This window comes from Cydia amplana, chromosome 21 (assembly GCF_948474715.1).
Source record: "Cydia amplana chromosome 21, ilCydAmpl1.1, whole genome shotgun sequence".
Taxonomy (NCBI): Eukaryota; Metazoa; Arthropoda; class Insecta; order Lepidoptera; family Tortricidae; genus Cydia; species Cydia amplana.
In genome coordinates this window covers 8,673,293-8,694,944 of record NC_086089.1, presented here as the reverse complement: position 1 = coordinate 8,694,944, position 21,652 = coordinate 8,673,293, and the positions used below count along the sequence as shown (strand labels likewise).

The following is a 21,652-nucleotide window of genomic DNA, read 5'->3' as shown; positions in this document are numbered from 1 at the left end:
CCAAATTACGTTCTGAAATCTTGAAAAATTGTCGGTTTTTTTTCTGGGATTATAAATAAGATAGTAATAACACATTTTTGTTGTTTCGTAACATACAAAACGTAAATATCAACGAATATTTAATAGATTTTAACGTAAATGTATTAAAACGTTAAATGTAGCATTTTATATTATCTTATCATAATTGTATCATTTCCGAACCGAATATTTTTGAGGGCTGTCAGTTCAGTCATCACGGGTGATGTGTTTGCAGCAAGGAAAATTTTATAGAAATCGTTAATAATGGCAGATCAGCTACTAATTCACGATGATATTAAACTGTAAGTAATAAACAATAATCCTAAAAAAGCAATAGGACATTTCCTTAGTAAGGATAACCGTATTTTGTAGGACTTTTAAAATTTGATTCACATCTGTCACACTTATCTTGTTTTCATTTATACCATATTAAACTGTAGTTTATTCTTCTTAAGTACAGACTGATTACTTTATTTAAGGCCTTGTTTTAATATCTGGAATGTATTTCTCACGTACAGTTTCTTAAAGGGCTTTTATTTAAATGTAATCGACGGTACAAAACGAACGTTTGCGAAAGATCGCCTTGTACCTTGTGCCAGTTGTACCTAACCAAGTAATGGCAAATTATTAATTTTAATTAAAATGTTAATCTCACTTAAAATTTAATGCAGTTAGTTTATTTTCATACTTTACACTTACAGGAGAATTTATATCCATATCTCTGTATCACTAGCTCTCTGCTCTGTCTGTCTAATACTGATGAAATTTGGTATACAGATAGTTTGAGACCCCTGTGAAGGACACAGGTTAGTTTTTATAGTTCCGTACCCAAAGGGTAAAAATGGGACCCTATTACTAAGACTCCGCTGTCCGTCCGTCCGTCTGTCACCAGGCTGTATCTCACGAACCGTGATAGCTAGACAATTGAAATTTTCACAGATGATGTATTTCTGTTGCCGCTACAACAACAAATAAAAAAAAATAATAAAATAAAGATATAAGTGGGGCTCCCATACAACAAACGTGATTATTGACCGAAGTTAAGCAACGTCGGGCGGGGTCAGTACTTGGATGGGTGACCGTTTTTTTGCTCTATTTTTTGTTGATGGTGCGGAACCCTCCGTGCGCGAGTCCGACTCGCACTTGGCCAGTTTTTATCAATCATCATGATCATTAAACACCAACAAATTCGCAGGCAGAGGCTATAGTGTTACAATATGACTCAAATAACCAAAATGTGGGGAGTTCCACAGCAATTAGCAGTTATTTCAACCTTTAATTTCATTTAATTACTCAAATAGTCCAATTGGGTACTTTCCTCTACTTAAAATAAATTATTTGACACGGTGCACGAAATAAAGCACCAGATAATTATTAGAAAAACATAGATAGCAGTTATTTTTAAACACAATTTCTATTTAATAAATCAGATGGAAGTATAAAATGTAGGTGAGTTGACTGTGACGTCACTACACACGTTTTCATATAAATTCCATATTAGCAAATCGTTTTGACAGTTCCAAAAAAAAGAAACTGATTTGACTAGTAGGAAAGTAGCCAATTAGTTTTTTTAGCAGCATTTTTGTGTTTGTTTCATGTTTAAGAGTCACAAGACTGAATGATTAATTAAAAGAACCTAGCCATTGCCATACAATCATAGTACCACTCTCATTTTAAAACAACTTTCTGAAATGACAAGGGTATGGACACTCATGTTACTCATGTAACAAGTATCTATGTCAGGTACTAGTTTTCATTGCTAGAAATTGTAATACAAAGAAAGTAGAGTGAGTAAACATTTTACATAAAAAGCTTCTTCACTATTTGTATTACAACATTTTAGCAACAAAAGCTAGTACCAGACATAGAGATATGTCACTTGAATGTGCATAACTAACTTGCCTTGCTTTGTCATAAAAAAGCCCTTTATTCATTGTAAAACGGTTACATAAAAATTTGAAATTAAAACTACAACTTAAAATTAGTGTTTTATGCCGTCGAATGCCGCGCGGATCCGCGTACGAGGAAAATATTAGAAAAAAATAATCACGGCACAAGAGAGGTTAATAATGAATCCCTAGTGGGTATAGGCCTGAAGGCCTCCTCCAGTGCTGCCCATTTGTCCCTGTCCTGTGCTATTGTCATCCAGTCTCTGCCGGCTGTTTTTAGGGTTCCGTACCCAAAGGGTAAAAATCGGGACCGTATTACTAAGACTTCGCTGTCCGTCCGTCCGTCCGTCTCACCAGGCCGTATTTCATGAACCGCAATAGCTAGACAGTTGAAATTTTCACAAATGATGTATCTCTGTTGCCGCTATAACAACAAATACTAAAAATAAATTAAATTAATATTTAAGGGGGGCTCCCATACAACAAACACGATTTTTAGGGTTCCGTACCCAAAGGGTAAAAACGGGACCCTATTACTAAGACTCCGCTGTCCATCCGTCCGTCTGTCACCAGGCTGTATCTCACGAACCGTGATAGCTAGACAGTTGAAATTTTCACAGATGATGTATTTCTGTTGCCGCTATAACAACAAATACTAAAAACAGAATAAAATAAAGATTTAAGTGGGGCTCCCATACAACAAAAGTGATTTTTGACCGAAGTTAAGCAACGTCGGGCGGGGTCAGTAGTTGGATGGGTGACCGTTTTTTTGCTTGTTTTGCTCTATTTTGTTGATGGTGCGGAACCCTCCGTGCGCGAGTCCGACTCGCACTTGGCCGGTTTTTTACCAATAAACACTATCTATCTAATGTGCATAACTAACTTGCCTTGTCTTACATAAAAAAAAACCCTTTATTCATTGTAAAATAAAATAAATAAAATAAAAATCATTTATTTCGGACAATTGAAATCCATACAGTGTTAGTCACAAACTTACAACTAGACTTAAATTACATGTAAAACGGTTACATAAAAATTTGAAATTAAAACTATAACTTAAAATTAGTGTTTTAATAATGAATCCCTAGTGGGTATAGGCCTAAAGGCCTCCTCCAGTGCTGCCCATTTGTCTCTGTCTTATTGTCATCCAGTCTCTGCCGCTGTTTTTTAGGGTTCCGTACCCAAAGGGTAAAAACGGGACCCTATTACTAAGACTCCGCTGTCCGTCCGTCCGTCCGTCTGTCACCAGGCTGTATCTCACGAACCGTGATAGCTAGACAGTTGAAATTTTCACAGATGATGTATTTCTGTTGCCGCTATAACAACAAATACTAAAAACAGAATAAAATAAAGATTTAAGTGGGGCTCCCATACAACAAACGTGATTTTTGACCGAAGTTAAGCAACGTCGGGCGGGGTCAGTACTTGGATGGGTGACCGTTTTTTTGCTTGTTTTGCTCTATTTTTTGTTGATGGTGCGGAACCCTCCGTGCGCGAGTCCGACTCGCACTTGGCCGGTTTTTTTTATGTCTTCCTCCCAACGCATTCGTGGTCTGCCATGGCATCTGGCCAAGTGGGCCTCTCCATTTTGTGACTTTCAATGTCCATCTCTTGTCTGTTATCCTTGCTGTATGGCCTGCCCACTTGTACTTTAGTTTCTGTGCATAGCTCAAGGCATCTGTTGCTCCTGTTTTTTCCCTTATTTTTTCAATTTTTCATATTATATCTCCCTTACATATTATTTCTGAAATAAATGTTAACAAAAATGTCTATGGCAAACTTATTTATTGTCACTTTTTAGGGTTCCGTACCCAAAGGGTAAAAACGGGACCCTATTACTAAGACTCCGCTGTCCGTCCGTCCGTCCGTCCGTCTATCACCAGGCTGTATCTCACGAACCGTGATAGCTAGACAGTTGAAATTTTCGCAGATGATGTATTTCTGTTGCCGCTATAACAACAAATACTAAAAACAGAATAAAATAAAGATTCAACATACCTCTATACAACAAACTGACATGACAACATGACCGCTCCCATACAACAAACGTGATTTTTGACCGAAGTTAAGCAACGTCGGGCGGGGTCAGTACTTGGATGGGTGACCGTTTTTTTGCTTGTTTTGCTCTATTTTTTGTTGATGGTGCGGAACCCTCCGTGCGCGAGTCCGACTCGCACTTGGCCGGTTTTCCTCCTTGTATCCTGTTTTATTTAACTATATTTGTTATGTGGCAAGGAATGGTGTAGCTTTTCAGGATAATGTTTAAGGATAAAGCTAAGGCCACATACTTCATTAATGAGTCATTCAATTATTAACTCTTAGTAGACTAATTAAATTTAAAATGTTATACTCAGTGTATCGCTGGCTGTCTGCCTGGTCACTCAAACGGTTTTAATACAGGACTATTCAACCTCTATTATAATGAAACCCATACGTAAGGATTTTTTATTCGCGACTTCTCTTGGCATAACACAAATTTATGTGACTTCTGCCCTCTACTCTGTGTACTCTGTATTTTTTATTTTTTTCTGCTTTAAGAAACATTTGTAGAAAATAGAATAAATTGGTTATGGTAGATATGTCTTATAAAATGTCTTGTCGGCATGTGCCAACCCTCTTATAGGTACATGGGTTAAAAAAATACTGTAGTACAAAATTATAATATATTGTTTTGTTTCAGATATACAACGTCCGATAAGTTCTACCTGGAGCCCACCGTAAACCCTACAGAGGTACTGGTCATCGACAGGGTGTCCGGGGAAGCATCTGTCAAAGGTAGGTGTATTATTTTCATAGATGTTATAACTGTAACAATTTAGCATTAAATACCAGAGTTATTTTCATACAAATTAACAGATATTATTTTAAAGCATTTTGGGATCATCCATTAATTACGTCACACGAATTTCTAGGTTTTTTTACCCCTCCCCCCTCCTTGTCACACTTGGTCACATTTTGCAAACCCCTCCCCCCCTGGTGTGACGTCACAATTTAGGCAATTTTGTTTTCAACGAAATCGACAATATTAACTCGCCATTATTTTTTTAAGAAAAAATATTTTTGATATATAAATATTAGTAATTTTATAACACAACGAAAGTTACATCCAAAATCTCATTATTTAACTGTACAGCGAATAAAAAAATATAAATTATTTTTCGGTTACTGATGAAGTTAAAGTGACATCACAATGTTTGTGACTCCCCCCTCCCCCATATCACAACATGTCACATTTTCTTGACACCCTCCCTCCCCCTAAACGTGTGACGTAATTAATAGATGACCCCTTTTTTGTAAGACACACATAGGACATAGGTGTTACACTGAAATAGTACTAAGCTTTATTGTTAAGAGAATAAAAGTGTGTAGGTAGATGATTTTATACAGCTCCACCACTTAGCTACTTCCGCTGCCTTTACATGGACAACTAACATCAAATAATGGTACAATATCTGGAAGACCGAGCTTTGCTCGGAAACATATAAAAACTCAAAAATGCGCGTTTTCCCAGAGATAAGACCTAAGAGCTAGATCGATTTTTCGCCCCCGAAAACCACCACATAACATATTTCATCGAAATTGTTAGAGCCGTTTCCGAGATCCATGAAATATATGTATAATAAATATACAAGAATTGCTCGTTTAAAGGTATAAGATAATTTCGACTTCATACTTTGTCGCAGTAACAAGGAAAACGGGACAGAGTTCAAATTCCTTGAACTCACTGATAACACTCTTGAACATGATTAGTATTAATTACCTTGTATTTCTATATGTATATATTTTACTAGGGTGTGGTTAGATTTATTGTATCAAACATGACCTTTAGTAAATATTAACGAAGTAAATATTCTTTAATGCACCACAAATTAAGAAAAATATACACTATGTAAATAGGCAGTCTATCGCTATAAGCGATCTCTTCCAGTACCTAGCCTTAGCACGCGTGTACGATAGTACCTCGCGCACGAGATAGACTACCCATCTTTTTACTTGCTAGTTAGAAAGAGACTGGTAGGTAGTCTATCTCGCGTGATACTCTCACGGCTCGTACTAAGCCTATCGACAACTTTAAAATTAACTTGACATATTGTAGGTACCTGGTTTAGAAAAACTCGTGGAAAAAGTATTGTACACAATAGTAATATAATCAAGCTTTGCAATATCGTACGACTGAGAAGTTCTCCATTATAATTCGTCGGGTGACAAGCAAAAGTCACTAAGTACTATCAAAAAATTAAAGTAACAATGCACTTTATTATACTTGTAACACGGTTTATTGTCCAATAATTTCACTGGTGTTAGGTAGTGACTTTTAATTGTCACCCGACGTATCACGATTGTACAAAATACTATTTGTTCACAGCTTACGGCACTGTTAAGATTCCGATCCCAGAGAATGCATACAAACCCGTCTGCGGCTTTCTCGGCTCCATCAAGCTCATATCCGGCTTATATCTGGTGGTTGCCAAATATAGGATACTGGTAAGAAATAGTTTTTGACCGTTATAGAAAAGTGAATTTTTTGTCTCACTTAAATATATTGGATTGTATTTAACACATTCATTGCCACTCAGCCAAACAAGACATCCGCGCCAGGCCATAAACATTTCGTCATATAAAGCTGCAGCACAGAATAAGTAATAGTATTATCATACAGAACGGACACGCACCGCCCCGCCCCGACTCGGATCACCTCGCCCCTCGACAGCAGTTAGCAGAGTTTTAGCCGCGCGCTCAGTTCGGTTAGCGACGCGTCACGCGATGACGGACGGAACGTTCAAAATGCCGGTCTATTGTGCTATGTACGAGTACCGAGTGTACCCTGTGTGTGTGTGTGTTATTTTAGAAATAAGTAATCAAGTTTTTCAATTTAAAGTACATGAAATTTGTATAAGGTTAAACTTTTGTATAATAACAGGTAATAATATCGTACGTCACATACATACACGCCTACCGATTTTTGTTCGTTGAATTTAGGAATGTTAAGTTAACATTTTAATGTAAATACCTACACAGACTACACAGATATTACTTGTAAATGTTTTATTTTTAGTTTTACTCTTTTCACAAAAAAGTATTTATGCTCGGAATATTCGCGTTTTTATTGATTTATTTATATTTTGGAGATCCAACAGTTATCTATCTATACAGAGTATCCCAAATTAATAAGAGATTAAGAAGAGATGGTTTTTTTATTGTAATATAATTAATTAGGTATTTTGCCCAAAAACTCAGCCTCACTGTGCAGAAGGGGAACGCGGCCAGTATCCTGGGAACTGCCTCAGGCTAATTTAGGGTTAGATTTTTGATTTATTTTGTTATTCAATCTCTGTTAATAATATATACCTATTGAATTTTTCCATTAGGTATGTATGTTATATAAAATCAATAGATATCAACAATAACGTAAATGTAATAATGGCGTAACAAAACAATTGGAGCGTAATTAAACTTAAACATTAGTTAACATATTTCGGTTGACTTATCCAACGCAGCGGGCGGATCGTCGCGTCACTTCGGCCGGCCTTGGCAAGCTTCGGCTTACCCTTCCCCGCGCGCCGCTCGAGTGTCAGCCCTAAGCGACTTACTCACACAATGACGCGTGTACAGACGTGCCGTTCACACATATAAACGCCAATGATTTTAGATGTATGGCGTGTCCGCCCTGTGGCTGCAGTACCACGATCCCGACTATCGGGTTGTCCGGCCTGGGAACGAAATCATAATATACCCGATAGTCGGGTTTTTGGCACTGAATGTGTTAAATTAGTAAAAATTAGTTATGAAATACGAAATATTAAACTTTCTTATTAAAAATCAATGTTCTATACTGTTATAGTGAGATTCTGGTATATTAGGAATCTAACAATGAAACACTCAGGTGACTACTCGTAAAGTTGTTAAGCGAGATTAACGGGAAATGGGATTCCCAACCACATTGTGCCTGTAGATTCCTGAGTTCCAGAAGTTTTTATTTTTATTTGGGACCTTCTATTACACCTACAATAAAAGTTAAAAGATTTTTTTTAAATATGCACTCAGCCGATTAATTGCATGGCCGCTTCATGAGTGAATTCATTCATAATAAATCCATGCGTTTTGCAGCTTAATTTTATTTCAGCTCAGTACCGATTTCGCGAGATCTAACCTCGCGCGGGCGGAACGTTCACAATGTTTCCTTTGTTTAAAAAATTCAGACAGAATTGGGTATTTGACTGTATCTATGTATTAGCAGTATAAATGTTTTGGCATATCTAGAGCTGTAAACGTATACCTGTATTTATTTAAAGAATAAAGAATTAAAGAATTTAAAATAAATTATTTTACACCGTGCATGAAATAAAGCACCAGAAGATTATATAAAGAAACGTAGACAGCAGTTATTTTCAGACACAATTTATATTTTAAAACCCGTATAAAGCAATAAAGAGTAGGTTATTTGATTGTGACGCCACATGCTAGTGTTTCATATAAATTCCATAGTAGCAAAATCGTTTTGACAGTTCGAAAAAAGAAACTGATTTGACTAGTATTCAAATACCCTATTCAGGTTCTTAAATGTGCTGTGTTCCAGATCGGCAAACTAAACGGACACGATATCTACCAGTTGGCGGGCACCGATATCATTCCGTACGCGCGGTCAACCACCCATCTTACTAACAAACAGGTAAATAATGTTCATATTAATGCGCATACAGCTATTAATTATTTGTCCTTATCTGATATTTATTATGTTTGTCGTATAACGAATTAAACTAATTAACTTATTGAAGCTTATTAAGTTTACTTACCGAACGAACGTGAAGCACAAGTGTTTCTGTTTGGGCAAAACTGCTTTCGTACTGACTATTCTCCTCTACAGGGGCCCGTTTCTCAAGATTATTTGTAATACAAGTGGAAGTCCCTTTGTAACAAAAGCTGTCAAAAAGTGACATCCGCTTGCATTACAAGTTACAAGCTTTTGAGAAACAGGCCCCTGGTCACATTTTTCAACCGATATTTTGTTAGATACTTTTAATGGATTTTATTAACTATATGAAACAGAAAATAAATGCGGATTCTTGGGATGTCGTGTGCGTTAAATACAAAAGATATTTTGAAAGGATAAGTGCGCGTTTGCATCTGTACTTGCCTTTTCCTAATTCATATAAATTACATTCAACTTCGACAGTAAAATACGAAAGATTCTGAAAGGACCACGTCAAAAACGCGTGCTAAGAGGGAACGCGTATTATCTATAATAAAATATATGTAATTTAAGAGTCAGGCGTGGCTCACCCCGCGGTTTCGTCGCGTCGCTACAAGTACCTACAAGTACATGCGGCCCACACCAATTTTGGTGTCTAGCCATAGTTGCCGCGCACCGCTACGGAACGGACGGGACGCCTGCTCGCGCTTGCGCCACCTAGCGGTCATATCTATCGTGATTTTGCGTTTTGTTAGAGAGTGAATCTTCTGTACCTAGACTACCTAGTACTATTATTTATTCTGTGGTTTAGTGTTAAAGTGGAAAATTGTATTAAGCGGGTTCTACGGCATTTTGTACTCACTTACTATTTTATTTCAGATAGAAGACAACACCACATATGAGCGTATGGTCCGCGCGGCGCTGGACGCGCCGGGCATGTATTTCTCGTACGGATACGACATCACACATACACTGCAGCGGTTGCACTCTGTAGCCGCAGACTTCCACTCGGTAAGATATCACCTCATCAGAGGCACAAAACAGATACAGTACAGAAGTCAATCACATGTATGTACTTCACTTTTCATACCTACGCTCGGCGGTCGCTCTAGGGTTGTCAACTATGATTTATGCACAAAAAACTATCGTGGTAGTGGCACTCGTATCTAGTAGTGGCCGGGGCGGGGTGCTTACCTACCTACCTAACTGTTCTGTTTAACGTTAAAACGGACCATCGAAATACATTCAGATACCTACTTACCTCTCTGAAACCACTGGTAGCTTAAAAAACGACAATTCACTGTTTAATGTTGAATTTAAACAACCGTCCACTGAACAGTTATAATAACTTTTTTTTTAGTTTCTCCATTATTGCACAAAAAAGTTCACAGACGCGTGTCTCAAGCGGATGCGCGCTCGCACTGGTCCCAACCGGTCCGAGATATCGTGTCCGTGAGCAGTGTCTATGTGTGCGTTGCTCGAGCGCACTTTGTATGTAGATTGATTTCTGTACTATATCTGTTTTGTGTCAGAGGGCTATTAAATAAATGTGACGTTATCTATGAAAAGGTACCTTATTGTCGATGACGCTTACGCCATTATTAATGATGCTCCGATATAGATACAATGCCGCGCTACGCTGTACGGCGTAAGCGCCATCGACAATAAGGTCCCTTTTCATAGATAATGCCCCAAATAAATAAAAATAAACTAAAAAAACAATTGTAAAATAAATATATGTCGGGAATCGTGGGCGTATCATATTATCCCAAGCACAGGACCTACAATCGTGGATGAGGAGGGCTTTCAATGAAATACGTTATTCAACTGACAGTCTTTACTGGACAAGACTGATTACAAATCATAGCACACGTTACACTTCTTATTCAAAGCAAACCAGTGGATTAGACCCAGGAACCGGCACAGACGTCATCTTCTCCCGTTCATTCTCATCTGAAGATTGTTTGACGGCATAACTTCAATTGTTCTGGATTTCATTTGTTTTGACAGCGCACTCTATGACGCCTTGGCGGAACTGCGAACTGGAACGCCACTCAGGTGCACGTAAAGCTTTGGATTCCTCCGAAAACGGTGCCGTCATATGACGGCCGTCATATAGCGGCCGCAAAAGACGGCCGTCTTTACGGTGGCGACATGTGGAAAGTACCACGGCGTCATAACACACCGTCATCCACCAAGGTCAAAGCGGCAAATTTGAAAAATGTAGGCGCGATGGGATAACGTCCCATAGAAAATTTGAATTTCGCGCCTTTTCCTACTGACAAGATTTGCTCGATCATCTATAATTTACTTGGAGGATGAAATATCATCAGAAGAGGAAAATAATCGTAGTACGGAATCATTTATTCAAATCTCGTGTCATTTATTCAAAATGGCGTCACCGCTATCTAATAAAACGTTCACGAATCTATCGACAAGGTCATGACGGCCGTCATCTTACGTTACGTTGACAATCAACGTACCTGACACACGTGACCTGATCGAAAAACTGTTACTTCAATGTCATTGAGTTTTTCTTTATTGATTTAAATGCCATCTAGTGAATTTCCCTCTAACTGGTATTAATATAACTCGAGTACTAACATTGATGTGCTTGGGGGTTTCAAGTAATGCGACGAAATAACGCTAGATGGCGTTAACCTCAATTATACATAGTGCTGCAGACATTTTGCAATAGCGATTGAGTTTTCACTTCTGCCGGCACTCCCTGAGTGCAAGCCGTTGTTTTTTCTTTAAATACTTATGATGTACGCAGATGTCAATGGCGTCCCGCGCTGACAGTCGGTTCCTGTGGAACGGGCACCTCCTCCGGGACTACTCACATTTACAGTTCGCCAGGTTCGCGCTGCCCGTCATACAAGGCTGTATCCTTTACTGAATATAAGACTCGAAACAACTAGCAGAAAAACTATAGTTGGTCAAGCAAATCTTGTCAGTAGAAAAAGGCGGCAAAGTTGAAAAAATCGCGGTTAGCAACACTACGTTTGAATTGTTCGAAAATCGCGTGTCAATTATATCTTATCTGTGGAACTGTTTTCTTTAAAATCTGTTTTGTTTTTTGCATTTCATCGTTGTTCGATGTACATTGCTGCTTTTTGATCGTTTCCTAGGGATACCATACTTTAGTTTGCTTTACATTGTTACTGACAAATCCAGCTTGACAGACTATATGAAACATATCAAGATTATGTATGTTTAAAATACACTTAAGGAAATTTAATTTAAACTAAACCAGTTGCACAGTGTTTAAATATCCTCGGCTCCTCGCTAATAGAATGGTGTATGCAGCTTATAGATATGCTTTTTATCTGTGTTTTTTTATTTTTAGGGTTCCGTACCCAAAACGTAAAAACGGGATCCTATTACTAAGACTGTCCGGTTGTCTGCCCGTCTGTCTGTCAACACGTCAACAGGCTGTATCTCATGAACCGTGAAAGCTAGACAGTTGAAATTTTCACACATGATGCATTTCTGTTGCCGCTATAACAACAAATACTAAAAGTACGGAACCCTCGGTGGGCGAGTCCGACTCGCACTTGTCCGGTTTTTTATCTTTATGAAGCCACTCTTTGGTCACGTTTGTCCATTCGAATATGTACCTTAACGTAACCCAGTCGTGGCAATAAACAAGGTTACGGTGAACGGGCACAGGCTCACGTGGTCCGTGGTCTCTCGGCGCAGCGTGGCCCGCGCCGGGACCAGGCTCTTCATGCGAGGAGTTGATGCAGAGGTATGTATTAATAATCAGTAATTTTTGCCAAAACAGTTAAGGGCCTAAAGTTATGCCTTGGGGTACTCCGCATGTACTAGAAACAATTGCGGTCCTGGAGTTATGCCTTGGGGTACTCCGTATGTACTAGAAACAGTTGAGGGCCTAAAGTTATGCCTTGGGGTACTCCGCATGTACTAGGAACAGTTGAGGTCCTAAACTTCCTAAAGTTATGCCTTGGGGTACTCCGCATGTACTATAAACAGTTGAGGTCCTAAAGTTATGCCTTGAGGTACTTCGTATATACTAGAAAGGAAGTTAAAGTACTCCATATGCAAGGAACAGTAGGGGTCTTAAAGTTGTGTGTTCCTTGGGGAACCCCAGAAAAGAAATCGTACTAGGAACAGAGAGAGGTATTGCGCTATACTTAGCTCGTACTAGCATTATAGCATTCATAGCAACAAACAAGCTTTCTTTTAACATATATGTATGTATAAACTATTTATTGTACAACACACAGAACACAAATATATGGCACAGGACAGGCAGTACAAAGGCAAACTTATCCCTTTATGAGATTTCTTCCAGTTAACCTTTGAGTAGATGAGAATTGATGAAGAATACCGTTCTTCACAAGTGTAGCACTGAGTACAATAGAATAGAATAGAATAGAAATAATTTTATTCGTGAGCACAAACACAAAATAGAAACAGATGTAACAGATATAACAGAGATATAACAAGAGATGACAAGAGATATAACAGAGAATAAAAGGATAAAGTGCCACGAAATGGTCTCATCTCAGCATGTTGCTGGCGACTTCCAGCGCTGATCTTCCGATGAGACCATCCGGTGAAACAATCACGACAGGTAACATGAATACAAAACAAAATTAATATAGAGAGAGGAATATACAATAGAGGAAAGACTTAATCGTGCTAGTATTAGTACAAATGTTACACCAATTATTATTAAATTACTCATCAAAATTTCCCAGGGCAACGTAGCGAACTACGTGGAAACTGAGCAAATAATCGAGCGAGACGGCGAGAAGTCCTCCTTCGTCCAAACCCGTGGCTCCATCCCACTCTTCTGGTCCCAGTACCCTAACATCAAATACAAGCCAGCTTGCACGTTGGCCCACGAGGACCATGTAGCGGCCTACACTAAACATATGAAAGAGCAACTGCAACTGTATGGAAGCCAAGTTCTCATTAATTTGGTGAGTAATATTAGGAATAGCATAAGTCCTAATGTTGCGCCTTGGGGTACACCCTAACATCAAATACAAGCCAGCTTGCACGTTGGCCCACGAGGACCATGTAGCGGCCTACACTAAACATATGAAAGAGCAACTGCAACTGTATGGGAGCCAAGTTCTCATTAATTTGGTGAGTAATATTAGGAATAGCATAGGTCCTAATGTTGTGCCTTGGGGTACTCCGGTCCCAGTACCCTGCCTGCCCGGCCCAAATGCAAGTCTGCTTGTACCCTGGCCCATGAAGATCATGTATAATTTGGTAAGTAATTGTGTTCGAAATAACATAGGTAAAATGTTCTGTCTCTTACACTTGTCTTTTCAATGTTCAATTTGTTATCACATAAATAAAACCCTCGTCACACCAACAGATCGACCACTGCGGCAAAGAGGAGGCGCTCGAACTCGGTTTCCGCTCCGCCGTCTTCGCGGCCGCGTTGCCCGGCGTTCGCTACGAGCCCTTCGACTTCCACACGGAGTGCCGCGGCATGCGCTACGACAGGCTGAATGTACTCATAGACCGGATAGCGCACGAACAGGTACACTACACACACAAACAAGTGCTACGAGTGCCGCGTAGCACGGTTGGGATCCGCTACGAGCCCTTCGACTTCCACACGGAGTGCCGCGCCATGCGCTACGACAGGCTGAATGTACTCATAGACCGGATAGCGCACGAACAGGTACACTACACACACAAACAAGTGCTACGTGTGCCGCGTAGCACTGCTTGGTGTCCGCTACGTGCTCTTTGACTTCGGGCGATTGTGCACTACAATGAATTTTACTGTCCAGCAGTCCGAGTTTTTACGGTCCGATATGGCACGCCATTAAATGTATATAGTAGCTTGTGCACTAGACGTAATTTTACCGTCCGACATTTTACTTTTCCCCATTCCGGACAGTTTTTTTCCGGTCCGAGATGACAGCCATGAAAAACGTGTTTATGCTTGTGCACTGCGTCTGGAATTAGTATAATTCATGACTTGGCCGGGCGGGGGCGGGCCTCTCTTTTAGTAAAAAGACGGACAAGTGCACAAGCCAATCATCCGTTTTTTTCATGACACTGCGCCGCACCTGCGTGTAAAAAGACGGACAAGTGCACAAGCCAATCATCCGTTTTTTTCATGCCATATCGGACCATGAAAACTCGGACTGCCGGACAGTAAAATTCATTGTAGTGCACAATCGCCCTTCCACACCGAGTGCCACGGCATGCGCTACGACAGGCTGAATGTACTCATAGACCGGATAGCGCACAAACAGGTACACTACACACACAAACAAGTGCTACGAGTGCCGCGTAGCACTGCTTGATGTCCGCTACGAGGCTTTCGATTTCCATACAGAGACTGCCGTATTCGAACTTCAAGATATTCACAAGAGACGACACGTACTAGATCCATTCTAGATACGTTATAGTTTAGATTTCAACTAGTTCTCTTTTGCAGCGCAATTCGGGCAACCAATGTCACTTTTACGATAGATCGTGTTAGATATCTATTAGATGTGAATTAGATCTCTAAGTAATATCTAAATAATAAGTTAAAACATTGAATTACACCTACTTTATTTAGATTTATTTCGCAATAACATGTAACCAATGTTCGCAGACCGAGTTCGGGTACTTCATGTCGCGCGGCGGCAGCGTCCTCTTGCGGCAGAGCGGCGTGTTCCGGACCAACTGCGTCGACTGTCTCGACCGCACTAACGTTGTGCAGGTACATTCGTTAATTTTTTTGATGAATCAACTTTTAAATGTCACTCTTTGCCATGGTTACTGTTAGTTGTTCAGCAGAAAAACAACTGATTAAATCGTGTTTTTGAAGGTATTTAAATTCACCAAACATGCATTTCTGTGGCAGTCTTAAGCTATTTTCATAATGAGCTATCTACTGAGAGCACAGCATTTAAGCTACCAAACTGTATGACTACCTATTGTTCCTAGGACAACGGGACAGAATGCCAACACAAAAAACTTGACAAACAAATAAAAGGATAGTTATTTGTTTAATTAACAAGAAGCATAGATAGAAAATAGTAAAAATTATTAAATATATAACACCATCAAAAGTTATATTTCATCAATAATTACTAAGTACTTTATGACACAATTAAACGCAAACTTAGGTAAGTCATGTGAATTACATTAATCTTCTTTAATTATTATAAGTTTTATCTTTGCCTATACAGAGTCTACTAGCCAAGCGGCAGCTGGCGGGGGCATTGAAACTGCTCGCCGTGACCCCGCCAGACCATTACCCGGAACTAGATGTGCTTTTTAACAACGTAAGTACATTATTTTATAATAATATGTATGCTAGTTTTAAGCTATTTATCTATGGGCCAATAGTTGCCTGAAAATAAAGATTTTCATTTCATTTTCATTAAGCAAACGTTAACTTTAGTTCCCTTTAGGGAAAGAGGAAAAATTCGCCTCATCGGAAAAGGAAAGAATGGAAAAATCCTTTCCTTTTTCCGATCCGACCGGTGTTCCTTAAGATTAGTAGTTCGAATCGTGCCCACAGCGATTTTTCCTGTAATTTAAAAATGTTATATCTCTTGCAGACGTCTCTGCTTATAGTTAGTTTTTTTAGCATTAGAAATAAGGTAAACAATCTTGATGTGTCTTTTTATTGTAAAACGCGTTTTAAAAATAAATAATGGCAAATATGTAACAATTATGAATCTAATACGATCATTTATATTCTTCTGCTTACATAAGTTACTGATTTTTAAAAAGCGTTTTTCAATTAAAAGACATGTCATGATCGCTTACCTTCTTTCCAATGCTAAATAAAACGAACTATAATACAAAATTAATGTAAAAGTACCTAAGTCTCGTAGTTCATAAGGTAATTGTCAAAATTCTTCGTCATTGACATCATTCTTATCTTAACAATCGTTCTCAGACCATTGCCCTGTTTATCAAAAGCTTGTAACTTGTAATACAAGTGGAAGTCCCTTTTTGACAGCTTTTGTTAGAAAGGGACTTCCACTTGTATTAAAGTTTGTAGCTTTCTAATAGAGCCCGAAGGCTAATCCTATTGTCTATTGTTAAGTAAAACCGCTCGTGCCACGTGCCACAACCACCTGCATAAAAAATCGGTACTTCGGTTACCGAGTGCCGGCGAGTCGAACGCTACAGAACCAGTCTAAAATGTGTCATCGAGATGCGTAACAAAGGCGCGTTATCGGAGAGCGCACCTACACTGGTTTTTTGAGCGTTGGACTAGCTCGCGCTCAGGTGCCAAATAGAATAATTAGGACCCTTTTTTGCAGGTAAGTAGCACGTGCGGTTTTACTGAACAATAGACAATAGGATAAGCCTTCGGGCTCTACTAGAAAGCTACAAACTATACACGTTGCAAGCTTTTGATAAACAGGGCACAGGTATCTATTTTTGTATGACAGGAAGGTATCAATTTACGCGGCTGAAGTCCCGGGCAGGAGCTAGTTTACAATAGGGTATTTGACACATGTTGAATTTTATAATTAAATCTAGTTAAATAGATAGAAATAGAGCAATTTATCAAAATACATAGGAAATTTAAAAAATATATGGCAATAATAATAAAATACAAGGCCTTAAAGATACGAAAAATATATTTTTTTTTACTTCCAAATAGGAAAAAATAATGATACCATTCGATTCCTTACATTTTATTTAAAAAATATTGTATGGCAACCATATACATAAACGCAATATTTCACCGACAAAATCGCAATTTCCTTGTTTTCCATACATTGAAACGGCTTCTAACCTTACATGGTGACGTCAGGATGTATTGCCATTTTGCGGGTGCCAGACTTTGACCATCACTTTTGTATTGTTTTAAGACAATGGGTCCCATACAGACATTTGATCCTCAAATCAAATCTGATCGACTGATACCATTCATAAAAAATTGACAACTACCTTATTTCGTATTTGATATTCTCAGGTGTGGGCGGACCACGCGGACATGATATCCACGCAATACTCCGGCACCGGAGCCCTGAAGACCGACTTCACTCGCACCGGCAAGCGGACTAGATTAGGCCTCCTAAGGGACGGGGTCAACTCCCTCACGAGGTACTTCAAGAACAACTTCACTGATGGCTTCCGACAGGTGAGAATATACCTTAAGATATACAAAATAAAGTGCATTTTCGTTGGGCGTCACTTATAGTGCGAACAAAGATGACATAAGGATGTTAAAAGCTACCTTAGGTTTTAACTCATTAAGTTGATTTTTGCTTGAATAACATGCGCCAGCAACAGAAGCAGATATGGGTTCCGACAGATGAATATCTAATCATGTGCTTTATCTTTATCACTGATTTAAACTTTCACGATTTTTACACATTATTAAATTGTACAACGGGACTTAATCGCGTATCTAAGTTTTAAGATTTACCTCCGACGTTTCGAGGACGGCGTTGTCCCCGTGGTCTCGGAGAAGACTGGCTAAAGTTGACATCAACATCTTCTAACCGCGCGAGTTTTTCGAACTACCCGCACTTGGTCTTGTTTATCGAAACGTCGGGGGTACATCTTAAAACTTAGATATCCGATTAAGTCCCGTTGTACGATTTAATAATATGTGCTTTATATCTTCAAACATGAAGGCAATAAAAAAACATACGTTTTTGGAAGCTTCATGTTACATAACATAACATAAAACATAAGTAGTATTGGTTCGCCATATTGTTTATTAACACATTGATTGCCACCCAGCCAAACAAGACATCCGCGCCAGGCCACAAAAAATTCTTCATATACCACGATCCTGACTATCGGGTCGTTCGGCCTGGGAACGAAATCATAAAATACCCGATAGTCGGGTTTTCGACATGGAATGTGTTAAATATAAGCTTTATCGAGCTTATAAAAGGCAAAGATCTTGGATTTTAGATCTCTACCTGACTCTTACGCCTTAGACCCAAGCCTTATTGCAACTTGTAATACATTTAAATATGTGTTTGTTGACAGGACTCGATTGACTTGCTTCTGGGCAAGTACGTGGTGCGCGACGGAGAAAGCAACACAGCGCTCTGTCCTCTTCGAAGAGACAGAGACTGGAAGTACATCACCGTAAGTATATTATATCATCTATTATAGATTTGGGCTCATTAGAATCATCTGGTACACGAGACGAGACAAAACTGGAATAGCGACAAAAACTGCTATCAAATACCTAGTATTTTATAATATCGTGACAAAATAGAGAGCTTTTCAGTCGGGTACCGTGTTTAGGCCACTCTTGCTGAGTGGCCTAAGTAAGGTACGAAATTGAAAAGCTTGATTCTATCACTATTATACTTTTTCTACGAGTCAACTAAAATAATACTTTTGTACTTTATAAAACATAAATTAAAAAACAAAATTAGGTAATCTTTATATGGCAGTATTTTTAATTTTAAATGTTTTTTGTTATAGTTCCCGTCGGTGTTGCTGGTGGCTATGTCCATGTTCATGGCGAGTGTGGCGCTGCCCTCCAAGTACACCAGCGAAGTGCTGTTCAGCCTCATGTTCTGGGGCGCCTGCATGGGCGCCACCCTCGCCTATATAGTCAAGTAAGTTATCCCTAGGCTACGTAGTCAGCGTGCTATCCGCACACATACAGCTACAGCATGCAGAACAAGCTAGGTACACATATACATTTTAATTTCACGTATAGGGAGTATTACTGCAATGTTTTGCCGCCAGAGTGCAGCACTAGCGACTTAAACTGTTTTTTGACAAGTTTTCACAGACAATCAAATATGACATTGATACATCAAGGCGGTTTGTTTACAAAGGGCCTACCGGGAAACGCGAAATCGAAACTCAGATATCTGCCTCTTTATCGCTCGAATATGCAAGAGTCATAGAGAGGTTAGATAACAAAATGTCGACTCTCTCGTTTGCGGTAGTCCCTTAGAATGTGACTTATTGTGGGAGTGGCGCCCCCTACGCAGACTATCGCGTGATATTTCCTATTGAAGAAATGTTTGACCCTTTATTGAGATTTGCGCTGATCTAGATTTCGTATTGGTCCTAACTGTGTAAAGTTATATATAAGTGATATTATGCAACTTTTGTGACGTTTTCAACTAAAAGGTTCCACATTTCAAATTGAAGCTTTATGGAAATAGCGCCTTATTGACGACCGATAATAAGTACCCTTTTGGTTGAAAAATGTCACATTTATATTTTTATCTACGAGTATAATTATTATTGAATGTGTGATCTATTTGAGATTTAGAAAATAATAAAATCATTTATTTCCCAAAAAAAGCAGTCCGACGCAAGTTTTGTGCTCTTACCTTAAACTTTTTTTAATATTATTAGGCCCACTTGCACCATTCCACTAACCCGGGTTTAACCGGTTACACCTGGAGTTACCATGGTTACCAGTATAATTTGACATTAGGTTAACGGTTTAACCGCTTAACACTGGGTTAGTGAGCTAAAGCTTTAGGTCCACTTGCAACATCCCACTAACCCGGGATTAAGCGGTTAAACCGTTAACCCAGTGTCAAATTGTACTGGTTACCATGGTAACTCTAGGTTTAACCGTTTAACCCCGGGTTAGTGAATGGTGCAAGTGGCCCTTAGCAAGCGATTAACCTTTTCGACGCCATGTCAAACACAAAAGCGTCACGCTGACGCCACGTCACCGAAGTGTCAAAACTGAAATTGAACTTTATGCATATGCACGTAGGTCTATGTTGCTCTGTGATATGTGACCGATTAATCGGCCTTTGGCGTTGAACCTACGGTGCGGATATATCGGTCATTGGCGTCCAAAAGGTTAATAGTTGATTGTTGATGGCTGAGATACGCGTCGTACTCGTGAACGGGTGCTGTTTGTGGAGACGGGTCTGTAGCAGTGAGACGCCTCATTCGGTTATCGTATGTTTTGTTTTCTCGTAATGTGTTAATCATACAGGATTCTGACTCTTGGAGACCCTATACATCTCTAAGGATAATTTGATAAACTATGTTATTTTTTAGTTCTGACACTTAGAGACATTTACACCTCTAAATAAGTTTAGATTTTTTTTTCCATGTATCTGTTTTGTTTTTATTTTAATATTATTATTATAGTTTTTTTAATGTAATTCGACATTAAGAGACCTTATACATCTCTTAGTAATTGTATTACGTTAGTTTGATTTGGTAGTTGTAGTTGTATTTAATAATTGTTGATGTATTATTATAATTTTTCTGCTTGTATGTAAATTCAATGTTGACGTGTAAGGGTCTCCCCAAACTTATCGACGCGGAATCGGCAATGCCAATAGAAATGAAACTTTATGTCCACGCAATAAGAGCGAAAAAGACGCCGACGCGTCGGCCGTCGACGGCCGAACGGAGCCGAACCGAACCTTACCTGTTTATGCTGTTTACTATCGGCTTTCGCCGAATCCGCGTCGATAAGTATGGGGAGACCCTAAAAGTGCCCTTGTGGCCTATTTGCTGAATAAATGTTGAAGTTGAAGTTGTGTCCCTGCCCCCAGGCACGGCAAGGAGTTCGTGGACTGGCCGCGCCTCGACTGCGCCGGCGTGGCGGGGCTCCGCTCGCGGCCGCAGTTATGATCCTGGAGCCGCCGCTCTCCGTCCTCATAGTGTAGGCACAATAGCCCACCGCCACCGACACCAAGCAGACAGCTAAAGCTTTGGATTCCTCCGAAAACGGTGCCGTCATATGACGGCCGTCATATAGCGGCAGCAAAAGACGGCCGTCTTTACGGTGGCGACATGTGGAAAGTACCACGGCGTCATAACACACCGTCATCCACCAAGATCAAAGCGGCAAATTTGAAAAATGTAGGCGCGATGGGATAACGTCCCATAGAAAATTTAAATTTCGCGCCTTTTCCTACTGACAAGATTTGCTTGATCATCTATAATTTACTTGGAGGATCATCAGAAGAGGAAAATAATCTTAGTACGGAATCATTTATTCAAATCTCGTGTCATTTATTCAAAATGGCGTCACCGCTATCTAATAAAACGTTCACGAAACTATCGACACCGTCATGACGGCCGTCATCTTACGTTACGTTGACAATCAACGTAACGTAACGCCGTCTAG

The 21,652-nt window shown here is 39.4% G+C and overlaps 1 protein-coding gene across 1 annotated transcript; it reads left to right on the top strand.

Annotated features, from left to right (window-relative positions):
- Window positions 1-207: 207 nt before the first annotated feature.
- On the top strand, window positions 208-21,193 carry LOC134657808 (phosphatidylinositol-3-phosphatase SAC1). Its single transcript, XM_063513375.1, has 15 exons — window positions 208-320; window positions 4,588-4,682; window positions 6,274-6,392; window positions 8,485-8,577; window positions 9,478-9,609; window positions 11,375-11,483; window positions 12,234-12,349; window positions 13,326-13,550; window positions 13,958-14,125; window positions 15,200-15,307; window positions 15,780-15,875; window positions 17,531-17,698; window positions 18,562-18,663; window positions 19,009-19,145; window positions 21,075-21,193. The coding sequence occupies exons 1-15, from the start codon at window positions 283-285 to the stop codon at window positions 21,151-21,153; spliced, it is 1,785 nt and encodes a 594-aa protein (XP_063369445.1). The 5' UTR covers window positions 208-282; the 3' UTR covers window positions 21,154-21,193.
- Window positions 21,194-21,652: the final 459 nt, after the last annotated feature.